This window comes from Meleagris gallopavo, chromosome 30 (genome assembly GCF_000146605.3).
Source record: "Meleagris gallopavo isolate NT-WF06-2002-E0010 breed Aviagen turkey brand Nicholas breeding stock chromosome 30, Turkey_5.1, whole genome shotgun sequence".
Lineage (NCBI taxonomy): Eukaryota > Metazoa > Chordata > Aves > Galliformes > Phasianidae > Meleagris > Meleagris gallopavo.
The window spans coordinates 3,446,190-3,461,160 of NC_015040.2; the positions used below are offsets into that span (position 1 = coordinate 3,446,190).

A 14,971-nucleotide genomic window follows, 5' to 3' on the forward strand; every position below is an offset into this window, starting at 1 on the left:
TCCAACCACAGCCAGAATTTGGTTCGTTAGAATCAATTTTCCCTTGGCTTCGGACCCCCCTCGCCTGCCCGAGAGCACCCCCTTCTAGTGCAAAGGATAAATTGACAACTTAACGCTGGAGCTTTGGTGGGGGAGGGGGGGCTCTGGAGAGGAGAAGGCTGATGGAAACTCCTTGCTCGTTAATGGCAATGAGTGGATAAGGGGCGAAATACGGCGCGACAGGGAGTAGGGGTCTGCAGCGCTGCAAGCTTAGAACAACAAGCTTTACTCATTGTACACGTTGTACAGGACAGAGCTCCGGCTCTCAGCAGCTCCGGCTCTGACACGACTGACCCACGGACTCTCTGCTTCGGCTGATCCAGGAACAACCCCGCTCCCGAGCTCCCGGCGCCCGCACGTCACAGCCGGTCCATCCGGAACGTGTCCTCTGTGGCGGGGTCGGTGAGGACCATGTCCGGGTCGTTCAGCATGTGCAGTCCATCCAAGGTTAAAGGGTCAATTTTGAGTTCATCCAAAGGAAACTGGGAATCGGCGTCGAAGCTGACGTCGCCCACTCCTGCCAAGGAGCTGGTCAGTTCTTTCGATAGGCTGGGAGGAGATTCTCCTGTGACTGCGGGAAGAGGGACAGAAAGGCATGAATCCTCCTCATGTACCCTCCAGGCACAACATTAAGATACAGCAACAAAAAAAAAGCCTGCTTTAATTCCCGAATCATTGACTGAACTGAAGCTGGAGCTGAGACAAATCTGTCCTCGTTTCCAGCCGGATGAACTACAGAGCTGTCAGAGCACCTCGATGACAACGCAAAGCAAAACTCATCTAAGTGTATCTGAGGCTACAAAGGGACAACTCTCGGGTCTCCACTCTCCCTTTGCTTTAGGAACAATTACCTCAGTTTGCATTATTCTCATCAGTATGAGCCCCAGGCTGAAGGACGGATTCGACTCCAGCTTTTTCAGTGACCTATGCAGAAACTGCTTCCAAATGTCCAACTGCGACCAGATTCTCCACCGTATGGAACACTGAAATAATCCCCGCTGGCAAGTTTGGGCAGAGGAAGGAGCTCAGCTCCCATGGATGTGTGAGTCAGCAGCAGGGCACTGTGCTGATGGCAGGGACGGAGCAGGAGCCCCGCAGCCAGGCACTCAGCACCGACACGAGCTGAAACTGAGCCCCAAAGAGCAGCGACACCCAGCTCCTGCCCCAGCTCTCCCCAACCGAGGCAGCAGCACCAGGGCAGCTGGGCTCTGCAAAGCGTGGGGTTTGCTCACCTGTCAGGATGATGTTGGGGATGTTCCCGTGGCTGGAGTAGCTGAGCTGTGGTGAGTCCTGCAGGCTGCCGTGGCTGCCGGTGAGGCCCATCATTGCTGCCTGGGAGTAGTTAAGCGTGGAGCAGGGGCTGTACAGGCTGTTGGAACTAATGGCGTTTTCTATCATGTTAAACTGTTCGAGCTGAAGACCAAGGCACAAAGGAATTGTTACTTCCAACCATCGGGAAAGGCAGCAAAAATAACTTACAGAGCTCAAGGATGGGAAGGGGTGTGAAGAAAGGCAGGCAAACAAATTCATCTTTAGCTTTTGTTAGTCAAAACATTGGTGTAACTTTACTTAACTCTCCAGAACACTTCACTGCCAAATTGGGAACGTGGGGAAATGAGGATGCCAAAATAAAAGCGGTGCTTTCGTTACTGTATGCGGTAGCTTTAAAACGAAGCAGGAAGGAAGAAGAAACACAACCAATTCATGCTACCTCCTGGGGCCTCTGCCCACCGAGCACCGCCTCAAGGCATTTTACCTGGAAGACATTTTACCTGCTGCCAGAGCCTTGTCATTATTTCTAATCCAATCAACTCGGCAGAACACATTTAGAAACATCTGCTACGTTGGCTCAGAGGGAGGAATGGGGATGGAGAAGTTGGGATGGGGGGAAGACAAGAGATCCCTACGTGTTGCAAACGGAAAATAAGAAAGTAAAATTAAAAGGACAGAGCGTGATCTTACACAGAATAACCAGCAGTTGAATTATATTTATTTTAAGTGGCCGAGACAGCTGAAAGTCGGAGATGAATTTGCTCACCTGATGGGATAGGGCATTAGCCTGCCTAGCTGTCATCTGCTGATCATAATAGGAGTCACCAAATACACTCCCCAGAATGGAAGAATGCTGAAAACAAAACAGAGTCTTTATGGTGCAAAGGTCTCAGACAGAGGAACCCACGGCGTGTGAGCAGCCCGAGCCCTCGGTGCTCCCCGCTGGGCAGCACTGCTCAGCTCCCTGTGCACAGACCCAGCTGTGCCACACAGCCCCACGAGGGGCACAAAGACACCACCGGGGACCCGACAAACTGCCTGGAGGACACACGACACGAAGCTGCTGAGGAACGAATGCAGACGAGGGCGTTGGGCCGCACGAGAAACACGAGGATCGCCGGGACTTCGCTGTGCAGGACAGCCTGCGTGCAGACGGACAGACGGTGAGCCCTGCGAGGCACAGCCCTGCGAGGCACAGCCCTGCGGCACCGTGCGGATCTCCTGCGAGGCACAGCCCTGCGAGGCACAGCCCTGCGAGGCACAGCCCTGCGAGGCACAGCCCTGCGAGGCACAGCCCTGCGAGGCACAGCCCTGCGGCACCGTGCGGATCTCCTGCGAGGCGCAGCCCTGCAGCTCTGCACAGCTCCCCTGCGACAGCCAAGCTGCACTCTGCACTGCAGCTGCAGATCAGAGGAGCCACGGCGAAGCACCACCGGCAGCTCTGTGCAAGGAGCCCAGCAGAGCTGCACCCCCTGCTGACTCTGCCGGTCCCTCCGGCGAGACGAAGTGAGCAGAGCTGTGGGGCAGTGCTCCAACATCGCTGCCCCACGAAGCAACGACTCCCGATTCACAACCACCAGCAGCCCATGGGGACGGGGCTCTGTAAGACTGATCTGCGTGGAGAGTTTGCTTAAGCCTTGGGGGGGGAAGAAGACAACAAAACATTTCACACAGCGTTTTCCAGATGCTTTAGCTACGTATTCAGGCTCTGAATCTTCTCCCTGTGAGCACAGGCAGCATGTGATGTTAAGATATACACTGGAGAGACAATTCAGCTGCAGCAGCACAGGGAGAAGCTGAGCACAGCTCGGGGTGCTGGGATGTGGGACGCGTCCCCAGCAGCACAGAACATCTCACAAACAGCACACTGCATCCCCAGCGTCCTCCTCCACCAGCAGCACATCTCAGCTCGCCTGCAGGCTGCATGCAAGGAGGGTGAGTTTGGTACCAAACTCCTCACGAGAGGAGCAAAGCAGGAAAGCAGCAATCTGATATTCCAATATTCCTTTTAAAGCTAACAAAAGCCATCCTGCCTTCAGGCAGAACCCTTGGCTGTCCCGTGAGAGCGCGGCCTCAGGGAAGGAGCGAGAGCTGCCAGATTGCTGTGACAGGAGATCACAGCAGGATTTCTCCGGAGGAAACACTTGAACCAAATGGAGCCACTCTTCCTACACAGCCTGAGCCCTGAATACGGACAGAAATAAAGTCCTGATTCACTGCATTCACTTATGATCTGTCACAGCTATGACTGCAAAACTACAATGGGGTCTTTGTGACTCAATGTCCTCCTCAGAAAGAGGTGAAAATGGGAAACTGCTGCTCCTGGGAGCGCTCCTCCTGCCCTCCCAGGTGTCCCCCTGCAGCAGCAGGGTGGAACCCAATGCAGAGTAACAGTCACACGGCGCCTGGAGGCAGAAAGCGAAGCCCTCCTGCAGAAGCTGTACTTGATAATTAAACATGCTCTGCTTCGTTACCACACTGATAAGTCGCCTGTTGCCCAGCTATCCTCAGATCAGCATTTCCGTGCTACTCCAACTCAGCCCCGTTCAGCTGAGCCGTCAGTAACCCTGCAGCCCTCTGCAGCAGAGCAGGAGAGGCCCCATCCCCAGCCGCAGGGCTCTGCGACGCCTGACGGATGTCTGTCTGTTCTGATGGAGAACTGCATTCAGGACACCACTGCTCAGTGTGAAGCAGAGCTGCTCTGGATAACAGCTGTGTTTCCAGCACTGATCTGAGAGCCCCAAGGAGGACGAGGTCTGGGTATTGTCCTGCCAACTCTGACATCTCTTTGGTGCAGGAGCTTTAGAAGCAGGGCACAACCTCAGATCTCCACATTCTGCTAAGCTCCCATCCCGAAAGCATTGGGAAACACCAGTAGCAACCAACAGAGAACAAAACCCGCTTGTGCCAGCCTACATTCAGGACTGCAAACCAAACTCACAGGCCCACGTTGTTTCTCAGCCCTGAAGTACACCAGTTGTTGCATTTGTAAGCACTGAAACTCCCAAAGGAAATCAACTGGGAATGTCATTACGTCAACACTTCGGAGTCCCGGAATAATTTACTGACAACTCTGGGAAGAACATCTTGCTAACACCATGTCCTACAGAAACACTAGATGAGGTCTGTTTTGTCAACAGTTCATCTTCTTGGGTTAATGATGTGGTGACTGCAAGGAGAAAAAGAAAACAAAACCACAAACCCCTGGCTTAAATTATTAGCCTAAAAATACATACCATGTATCCAGCATTCAGCCATTCCACTAAAAAAAAAAGCAGATTTCTATCTAATTGGAATTGTACGCCAGGTGTTAGAGGAGGAAAGCACAAGCCACTGCCAGTGAAAAGCCATGCACACACAAAGCTGAGAACTACAAGCAGAGCTTTTCAATTTGTGTTGGAACAGGAAGACCTCCAGGTAACAAGCAGACAGCTAAAACACAAGAGCAAATCGATCAAGAGATGTGGAAAGATGAAAAGCAGCTTCTGGTGAATGAACCGTATGCGACATGTCACTAACACTGCAGTGGAAAGCTGCAGGATGAGTTAACCTAAAAGTGATGGGAGAAAAAGGAGCAATTGCTGTCCTGGCTGCACCTCCTTGATTGCACGCTCGTTAGGCAGAGGCAGACTGCTCCACAACGGGCAGTTCTGCTGCTGGAACCAATCTGCTTCTACTGCTCTCCAGATCCTACTACCTGGGAGCTGCCCCCATAATCACTACCTCTTGTTGTCTGCTTTGTTCCTGAGCTGTTTTCTCTTTCCTCAGTGACAACAGGCTTCCCCAAAGGGCTACGAGCCTGTGGACAAAACCAAGAGCCACTGAAAAATCAAAGGGGAAAGAAAATCACAAAATCAAAATTTCCTGGGCTGCACAAGTGCCCTCCGGAGCTGGGAACACCCAGCAAGGCTGCCTGCAGCTCTGCTCCTCGTGGCAGCCAGCAAAGTCAAGCTTGCTTGCTTCCTTTGAGGCGCAACAGAACTGCCAGAAAAAAAAGTGAAGAAGCAATTAAGCAAGGGTGAGGGAAAACGCAGACAGCCCTGACACCCTGCTCTGTGCTGAGCGCTGACCCTCCTGTGGCTGAAGGCAAGAAGGGCAGCTTCTGCTTCAGAACCAGGAAGGGGCAGCACTTATTAGACAGGATCCTCATTAAGCGTTAAATCCTGAAACAGAAAATGGGTTTTCTGCCCCTGTTGTGACGCTCTGTAAGAATTTTGCTCGCCTCGTTCCTACAGGTGGGATTTGGGAACGGAGCAGCCCCACGGGTCTGCTCACAAGCGTCCCCCTCTCCCTCCCCCCCTCACCTTCAGCCCCTACACAACACTGCCCACTGAGAGCATCTTCCTGCAGCTGCCGTCTGCCCCAAAGTGGTAACTGAGCGTTGCGGTGCCCCAGTAAGCAGCTCGGGTCAATAAAAAGGCAATTCACCAGCTATAGAAAAACTCTGGAACGGAATGAAACCGCACACGAGATGAGACATCAGTAATGCATGAGGCACACACACTCACAGTGAGACAACTATGGGTCAGTAATGGAGAGACTCAACTAAAACAGACACAAGAAGCAAGGCCTGTGGAAGCACAGAGTCCCTTACTTGAGGGGAGCTGCCAGGAGAGAAGCCTTGATTGGAGACAGGAGAGGTGGGAGACTGGTTGGCTGGGGAGCCAGCATTACTGCGGTACTGCTGGAGTGAAGCCTACAGAACAACACAGAATTAGAGACCATGGGCTTGATGGAAGGCTGGAAAATTAGCAACTTTTGGTGAACACAGCTTGAGGAAGCTGGGAGAAACCGTCCTCTTCAGCACTTGTCAGCTCTACACGAAGACAAGATTACTGTCAGTAATGGCACAGGAGGGGGAGTTAAGGTGTGAGCACGGTGCAGACCCTGAGAGCACGGTGCTGCTGCAGGACAGCCCAACTATTCAAATAATTTTATTTTTTTGTCAGTTTCCAGTTAAATTCAATTTTGAAAAGTCTGGTCAGATTACAGTCTGGGGAAAAGCAGTCTCAAAATCTCAGAATAACTTACTTAATTACTCTCAATTTCGTTTGCCATACATGCACATTCTCAACTTGTTTACAACACACTCGGAGTCCGTCTCACATTACTCTGCCCTGTCTGAAATAGCCTGGCTGTGTTACCAAGATGGAAGCACGTATCTAACCACAAGGACTGAAACCCTCCTCGAAGCTGCACTGAACCCAGGACATGCAACAGGCATCGTCTGAGAATTCCCACTGCATTCTGCAGGTTCACATCAGTGATGCTGACACTGTTCTCAGTCTTCCTGACAGTCTTTTCAGAGGTTTGCCTTTTTCTTTTTTTGTCACAGAGAATCCCCGACCTGAACAAATTACAGCTCCCCGAAGCATCTGAATAGAATACAGACAACAAGAGCAGCCCTTTGCACAGCTCCCTAAAAGTTAAGGTGATAAAGAAGTTAAGGATGAGGAAAGCAACACAGAAAGCAGAGAATGGAAATCAGAATCACCTGTCCTGGTAGCTGTGTAGGTATTAGAACACTGGGACAGTGTGAGTGCATCGGAATCCTTCCCACCACTGCTTTGCCCTTTCCCTTTAACCCTGACACGAAGGCAGCTCCTTCCAAGAAGCACTTACCAGCACAGACTGTTAACATTTCCTCCACAAAGCCACAACCCACAACCCGGTGCTCCACCATCACAGATGAGCTCCTCCTGTTACCTGCCAGGAGGGTCACACAACCAGACCTGGCAGAGCAGGGCACAGTGGCCAGAGCACAGTTCTCCCCAGTTTTTAGGAAGTGCAGGTTAGCAGCTTCTGTATCAAAGCCCCACGTGTCCATTGCGATTTGGGTGTGCACTCATTTAACAGCCTGACAGCCTATCCATGCAGGACATGTTATAGAATCACAGAATCCTAGGATGGCCTGGGTTGAAAAGGAGCACAGAGCTCACCCAGTCCCAACCCCCTGCTGTGTGCAGGTCGCCAACCAGCAGCCCAGGCTGCCCAGAGCCACATCCAGCCTGGCCTTGGATGCCTGCAGGGATGGGGCATCCACAGCCTCCTTGGGCAGCCTGTTCCAGTGAAGCACTACAAGCACTGATATCCACAGTTGGAGCTGGTCTCACCAAACAGAGCTGCAGGGAACGCCATTTTATGAAACTACAGCCACTGCGCACACGCTCTAAAGCCAACTGCTGTCTACAAAGCACCTGAAGTGCATTAAATCGAACCACTCTAAGTCTATTCATTCTGCACCCAGAGGTTCACCCATCACAAGGGCTGTCCAGCCGGAGCTCAGAACCGGGCTGCACACCAGCACATTTTTGGGACAGGAGTGGCACCATTTCCAGCCCTGCCCCGGCTTACCGAGTTGATGTCTATTCCCATGGACGGCTGGCTCTGGCTCTGGCTGCCCGGAGGCGACTGTGGGATGGTGGAAGGTACTGTGACGGAGAGCGGGGGCAGCTGTGCTCCTCGCTGTAAACCAGAAGTCTGCATTAACGGAGTGTTCTGAGGCAGGGTGCTCACCACCTGGGGCTGCTGCTGTTGCTGGGAAGTCGTCTGGGTAAAAAACGGGTACGGGGGAAGCTGCTGCTCCAGAGACAATGCATCCATCGCCACGGCCTTAAAGAGAAGAATCAGAGTCACCCAGGCTGCCAGGGAACTCCTGACACTCCTTCTCCAGGCACTCCTACCTGAGTGATGGGTGACAGAGGGGAAAGTGTAGGAGACATCTGCTGGGACTGCGGCCGCCTCGAGTCCGCGCTCAGCGACAGTGGGCTGACGTTGGGCTGCCGGTGCTGCTGGGACGGAGCCGGCGGCGTCATCCCTGCCAGGAAGGGACAAAGCAGCTCAGAGGGCAGCGGGGCAACGGGATACAGGGACAGAGGTTCCCTCCGCCGTGAAACGCGTGGCGCAGATCGACAGCACCTTGCCACAAAGCTGGCCGGTTTGCAATGAATTTTGTCAGGCTAAAGAGCATCGGGAAGAGAGGAAGATCCCCGTGGTCCATCCCAGACCTCAGCCAGTCACAGCTGGTCAGGACCGGGCAGACGGCAACTTGAAATTGCAATGGGCAGAGCAGCTCCGGACCGCTGCTTGCCTCAGTGCTCTCCAGAAACACTCGGAGCCGTTCCCACAGGGAACTCAGGAGCAGCACCTTCTGCTCCATTTGTAGGAGCTCCAGCTTCAGGAAGAAGATAGCGGATATGCAGTGAGGCTAATCAGAGGGCACTCGTGATATAAAGAAACCCAAACGCCTATTTAATGGAAAATGCAGAAGGAAAAAACCGGTTACACAGGATGTACGCCATTTTTAATGGCACACCAGCACACAGGAAGGCAGGAAATATCCCTCACGCTCTACAGAACTGTGACCTCACAGGAGCTGTGGGCACACAGCTCAAGTAGTGCAGTTTTACTCAAATCCAAGACAAAACTTGCAAGTTTTGAAACCTCTCTATTTTCAGCCTCACCCAAGAGGAACTAAGGCACCCTGTAAAGCAATTTCAGGACAATCTAGCTAGTGAGCTGTTCTTTCAGAGCTGCCAGAAAGGAGGAATTCACAAAAACCTGAGAGCTCCTCGGCACTTGGCACCTGCTCAAGGCTTCCAGGCAGGCTGCCAGAAAGCCAGGAAGCCCGGGCTGCCAAGGAGCCAGCAGGCAAAGCGGCTCTCACTGAGTGCACTCTGAAGGCTGCCTGGCTTCCCGCGTGATGTTTGCAAAAATCAGCACTGTCTCACGGAACGTGTCAGCGAACCGACAAACTCAAATGCACAAATGTGTAGCCTAAGCTGTTGGCAGCTCCTCATAACCTGACAGGTGTTCCTCCCCACCTTTTCCTGGGGCTGCCACAGGCGTGTCTGCACAGCACACACAGCTCCTACTACAGACCCAAAAGCATTTCTGTTTTCAGCTAGAGATCTAGAAGATAAGGAGAGGAAAGGAAGGTTTGAGAAAATGGGTTTTAAAAGCTCCACGCTGAGTATGTCGTTGTTTAAACTACGGGACAGGGTCCAATAAGAAGCAGAAAAACCACCAGTGAGTGCACCCTGCTAACCTGCAGTATCTCTCATAGACCAGGAAATGTTTTCAAAGCAATTACATACCAGCCGGTTTGGTTTTATCCCATTTACTTTGCTAATTGTGGGTAGTGAAGAAAGAAAGAAAAAAAAAGGAAAAAAACAGAAAAAACACGCCAGCAGCCCCATCTGGCCTCACTCCACAGAAGTAGTTTGTCCCTTCCACAATCACACTGCCTTTCTTAATGCACACTTGCTGAGCTCTGTGTGAGTGACAGCTCATCTCCGGAGTGCTGTGCAGTCTGTTTGGAGACCAGAAAACTCACTGAACAGCACCGTGCTCTTAATTCGTGCTTAAACCTAGCAGCTGAGCCATAGCACCACGTTAACCTGATTAGAATTCTTTCCTTTCTCCAATATAAGAGCAGGTTTTTAAGTAGGGAAGCAAATCCTGCCTAACACAGGAAATACACAACTTCTATTTTTGGACAAAGCACTTTTTTCCTGTTCTAGGAATGAAGGGACTGCAGCCAGCACTAGCAATACCAAAGGCAACCCTATGCACAGCTATTCTCAGGTAGAACCTAGTGAAACGATGAAACAAAACAGCAATCAGCACTTCAGAACATTTGCTTCAGTTGACAACTCTGGAAATCATCTGCTCATCACTACGATTTACTTTTTTAAAATCAACCTATCAGAACTGCCAAAGCCCCAAAGCCCCAACAAACGCTGCATATCCTCACTGCCGAAGTGCTGGGAGGTGCTGGGATGGATGTGGTGCTGCTCCCCTGCTGTGTACCCTGACTAGTTGGGATACTTTCAAGAATCAGGCAATCAAATGCACAAAAACCAGCACGCCTTGTAAGGGCTCTGTGCTGCTGGGATTGCTCAGAAGACAAAAGGAGCAAGGGGGGAAGCAAGGAAATGTTCTCTCTTCAAAAGAATCCTCACACTGGGGAAAAAAAACATCCTCAAGGAACGAAACCTGAAGTAGACCTTTGGTTATTTCCATAATGCAAACGGTGTTGGGATTAGGTACAATTAATTACAAGAGGGGTGTGCTTGAATGCTGCAGTTTGCCCTGTACCAGTCCATCAGCAGTGAAGCAGCAGCCAGCAGTGCAGCTCCCACGCCACGAGGCAGAGGTGTGAGGGACGAGCTGCCACAAGAGCGCAGAGCCACGACCTTACCCTGAGTGGCAGTGCTGATGCCCAGGTGAGTCAGGTTGGCAGCAAGGTTCCCAGTGCTATTGGAGCTGCTCAGGGCAGGGAAGGTGGATTCCTCGGGATCTAACGGCGTGGGGAGGGGGGAAGGGAAATGGATGTTTGTCAGGTCCGGCAGGGAGCCGCCCGTGTTATGCGTAGCAGGAATCAGGGTTGTAGTGTTGTCCTGGTCAGCTGATGGAAAGATGCTAAAAAAGGGAGAGAGAAAAAAAAGCCAGCGCTCAGTCGAAATTTCAGCCTGGGCAGATCTGCACAAAATCATTTGCAAAAAAGGGAGATGCATATAGAGAAACATTAACTGGTCTACCGAAACTAGGAAATGAGACATGGCACCAAGGGGACACCAGCAGTAGCTCTGGCTCATTTTACGTCTGTTCCACACTTAAACAGTCAAAGGCTGTTGCAGAAAACTCAAACGTTCAATGTACAACATTCTTTCCTAAAGATCTCAGTGCTCTCTAAAACGAATTGCTCAAAACTTACTTGATTCCTGGAACTTCACATGATTTAGGTCTTGATGACCCAGTCTAAAATAGAAGGAAGACATTTTTATAGGCAAAGATATTGCTAGGAATTAATGCTTACGACATAGTTTACTCAGAAAATCTTATTTAATTCATTTCTAAAGTAGAGCTGTTCTCCTGCACACGAGTTCTGCCAAGGTCTCAGAAAAGACCTGTCATCTTTTTTGCTTTACCGGCCCAGCAAGGCTCAGATTTCACTAAGAGTTTCTCCTAATATAATCAAAATGCATACAAAGAGCCTTTCTGATCTAATGTATTGTGATTTGCTGCTAAACATAGAATGTAATTCTAATCTCTGCAAGCAGTTCGCTTTGATTGGCAATATTTAGAGCATTAGTTTACCTAAATATGTTTAGGAAATGAAAGCTCTGTACTTTGAAATAGGAGATTCCTACCTTTTTAGTGTCCCATCCTTGCTTAGAGAGGGCTTTGTCTGCCTCAGAGGTGGCTTCCTCCATTCCAGGGACAGTCAGCAGCAAAACTAAAACGTGGAAACAAAGGGCAGCTTCTCAGAAATCAGTTTTCAGCTCAGAAGTGTCACCACTCCAAAGAACACTCCAGTGAGCCATTTTCACTCAACACGAAGCAGAGCACTGCTCACCATTACGGGAAGTCACAGCAAACACGAGGCAGACAAATACTCAGCAGTGCTTTAAAAAGTGTTTGCCTCCAAGTTCACCCCCTTGCAAGTAAATGGAGAAGGGTGTCCTGAGAGCCTCCTTCTTGCATCTTACACAAGTGATACACAGCTGTTACATCTCATGGGTGGCCAAGAGGACAACCCCTGAAGGGCAGAACCCAAACCACATCCCCTGGGATAGAGAAGCAACTACAAAGCTGTTCCTTCCCCACATTCCAAGCACATTTGATCAAAGCAAACAGAATGTCACTGTGCTAACAGCAAGGTGGCAAAACACAGCAAAAGAAAGTCCACTAAGAGCTGTAATAGCAACAGCTCTTCAAACTGATGACGAGCAGAGTTCCACGTTTACACCCAAATTTATGCAGTACCATTCAAGATGATTTCTATTCCATGTTTTACGGCTCCAGAAGCGTTCTTTGGAAGAGCTGCAGTACAGTGCACACACATCAAGCTTCGTGCACTCACCCATCTCTGCTGTTTCAGGAATATACTTTTCTCAACTGATTTAGGAGCAATTAAAGATTTCGTGCACTGACAGCAGAACCAAGGGCCAGCAGAGGGCACCAGAATGGTGAGTGCCTGAGGGCTGTGCTGCTCCTGGATTGCAGAGAGACTACCAGAAAGTACCATCTGTAAGCAGTGCCTCTCACTGCACACTCACAGGGACCTCAACCCCACAAAGACTCGAGACCCGGCCACTTTGTGGCAGAGTTCCTTCATTAACCCCCGTGGCACCACGCTTTTGTAAGAGCGAAACGCTCCGAATGCCACCCAAAGAATGGAGGGCTCCAGGACAAAATCCCCCAGGTGATTTGGTGCTGCTTCTGACAGTCAGTGTGCACACACCACAGGGCTGAAGTTCTGCCAGAGCAGCCAATGCATCCTGCTGAGCAACTGCACCTGAAGAATTACACTCAAACTCTCAAGGCTTTTATGATGGATTTGCAGCTCTTCACATCAGATTACTCTGCCAGAAAAAAAGTTCAGCAGCCTTTAATATTTCAATGCGTGATCAATTTCCAGAATTTAATTTCTCATAGCTGGCATTTAATGAAGTTAACTATGAGAAACTCCTCTGAAGTCATCAATGCAAAACTGACAAATTAGGACCCATATCCTATTGACCTCTTTTCTGCTGCATGTCCTGCGATCCTCCTGAAAAAGATTCTTGTTGAGCTGGGGTCATCGTGCTCTGGTGCAAGGCAGAGTCTGAATTTGTCCTGAGGGGAAGACACAACAAAGGAAAAATTGATCATCAGTTCCTCTAAGTGAATAATGCTCCATCTCAGATAAATGCAGCCAACTCAGGGAAATCTGCATTTGCTCTGCGTTAAAAAACAAAATCTATTTTCGGTACATAGCAGACATCACTTCTTTGTGAAACAATCAATTCACAGAATAAATTAGTTCAAGGTTGAAAAGTAATTGTTTCAATAACGGGATTGAGAGGGATACAGGAAAAGCTGTTTGCCACAGCTAGAAAATAATTTGATAAGCTTTGTTGAGGTGGAGCACGATGAAATAACTCGGCTCAAGCTGAAAGCTTCTTACACATCCTCTGGTGATGCCAATCTTAGAGGAAAGCACTCCTTCAACACCTTTCAAAAGACCACAGCACCTGACACCTCAATCTTAAAGGCTGCTCAGCTCAATGAATAACACAAGAGAAAAAAAGAAATCAGGTTCCACACCCCGTGAACGATGGCAGCTCACACGACCAGCCGCATGGAGAGCAACGAGGCCGTGCTGTACATCAGAGCTCTCCAACCCCACAGCCCTGCACTCTGCTGTGCTACCAACCTTCTCCAGCTCGTGTCTGACGGAGGCGACAGATACACAGTGCCGTACGGACAGCTGTCCACGTGATGAGGCAGTTAAGGGCAAGAACGTCTCTGTGCGAAATCCACTCTAAGGAGTCGTTCAGGTTACCCTGTCAAAGCACTAAGCTCACATGAGACATGCAGAGCAGACCCCATAGGGTCTTTATAGGCACGCACGGACTTTAAGAACACTGGAAACAGAAATATTATTTTGCTTGTTGGAACACTTGAGCGATGGGACAATCGTAGCCCTTTCCCCCTTCTGAGCACCTAATGAGAAGGCAGCAGCCCCCCCCGTCCTGCTTCCCCCCCCGGCCCCATCAAACCAGTGTGACCACGGCACGTTTGAAGCCAGTCAGCAATAAAAAGCTAATTCATCTTCACGACCAGCAATAAGAAACAGCGCCGAGCAGATGTTAAACGGATGAATCAAGTGGTAATAAAAGGCACACTGAGCTGCAGAGCATTATTCTGGTTCGGATCTGCTCAGTTCTGAAGGGAAACTCGGCTTCACAAGAACCGCTTTGTCTTTTCCATCAAAGGAGCTCAGTCCCTTTCAGCTCCGTGTGCGCCGTAACCCAGACTCACAGCTGAGGAAGGGTGAAGTGCACTCTCAGAACAGGAGGCATTTCAGAGCAGATCACAGCTCAGAGGAGCAGACGGCAGTAACTGCACGGAGATGGGAAGCAACTCTGCTGACAGGTGAGGAGAAGAGGAAGAAGAGAACTACAAAACCTCCAACCTGTGATCCTGGTGGGAAGGGAGGCTCCCCCTGCCCGGCTCACAGAGCAAAGGATATTTGCCTGCCGTGTTTGTCCACGGAGAGCGGGCGGCGGTGCGGCGATCCCAGCCGGTTCCGGTCCCGATAAACTCGATCCACCAAACCGTGGTGCCGAGTTGTTCTGCTCGTGTCCAGCCCGGATGACTGAAAAGGAGTCTGAGAGAGATGAGTGAGGTCATAAGCAGAAAAATACACACGCGAGCCATCTGCCCGGAGTTTGTTCATGTCGTGCTAAAGGTTCTATCATTTTAAGCAACAAAGCCCAGGAAAGATATGGATAAATGTAAGCACCTACATTTTTTCTCCACTTTCACTATAGCCGTGGGAAGCAATTACCAGGGCCGTCTCCCAGAGATCAGAGGTGAGCAGAGGCAGACTGTGTGGGCTCTGCCCTCGCACCCATCAGCGCTGCTCTCCAACCTTTGCATCTCTACAACAGCCGAAGGGCAGTGACAGCAGCTGCCCACCGCTGCGTACATTCCTGGGTGCAGCATGCAGCATGCATCCAGAAGGAACATGCTGACATCCAGAGCTGGAAGAACACGGGCAGGAGAAGATGCAGGACGAGGATGCGCAGAGATCCTAACACTCTCAAGACTTCCTCTCACCTCCCCTTTCGGCTTAATATTTTAAGGGGACACTGACAACATTAAGGAA

The 14,971-nt window shown here is 50.5% G+C and overlaps 1 protein-coding gene across 3 annotated transcripts in view; it reads right to left on the reverse strand.

Annotated features, from left to right (window-relative positions):
* Positions 1 to 226: 226 nt before the first annotated feature.
* Positions 227 to 14,971, reverse strand: part of CRTC1 (CREB regulated transcription coactivator 1) — an 18,509-nt gene continuing 3,764 nt past the window's right edge. The window contains exons 3-14 of one of the 3 annotated variants that reach the window (XM_031557147.1): positions 14,333 to 14,470; positions 13,514 to 13,575; positions 12,839 to 12,933; positions 11,466 to 11,551; positions 11,030 to 11,073; positions 10,514 to 10,734; positions 7,995 to 8,128; positions 7,666 to 7,923; positions 5,906 to 6,007; positions 2,078 to 2,164; positions 1,272 to 1,452; positions 227 to 610 (exon numbers count right to left, since the gene is read on the reverse strand). In XM_031557147.1, the coding sequence (XP_031413007.1) occupies positions 399 to 610; positions 1,272 to 1,452; positions 2,078 to 2,164; positions 5,906 to 6,007; positions 7,666 to 7,923; positions 7,995 to 8,128; positions 10,514 to 10,734; positions 11,030 to 11,073; positions 11,466 to 11,551; positions 12,839 to 12,933; positions 13,514 to 13,575; positions 14,333 to 14,470 (1,620 nt within the window). In that variant the 3' untranslated portion in view covers positions 227 to 398. The remainder of the gene's footprint in view (positions 611 to 1,271; positions 1,453 to 2,077; positions 2,165 to 5,905; positions 6,008 to 7,665; positions 7,924 to 7,994; positions 8,129 to 10,513; positions 10,735 to 11,029; positions 11,074 to 11,465; positions 11,552 to 12,838; positions 12,934 to 13,513; positions 13,576 to 14,332; positions 14,471 to 14,971) is intronic. The other 2 variants (XM_031557149.1, XM_031557148.1) reach the window with 2 other exon arrangements.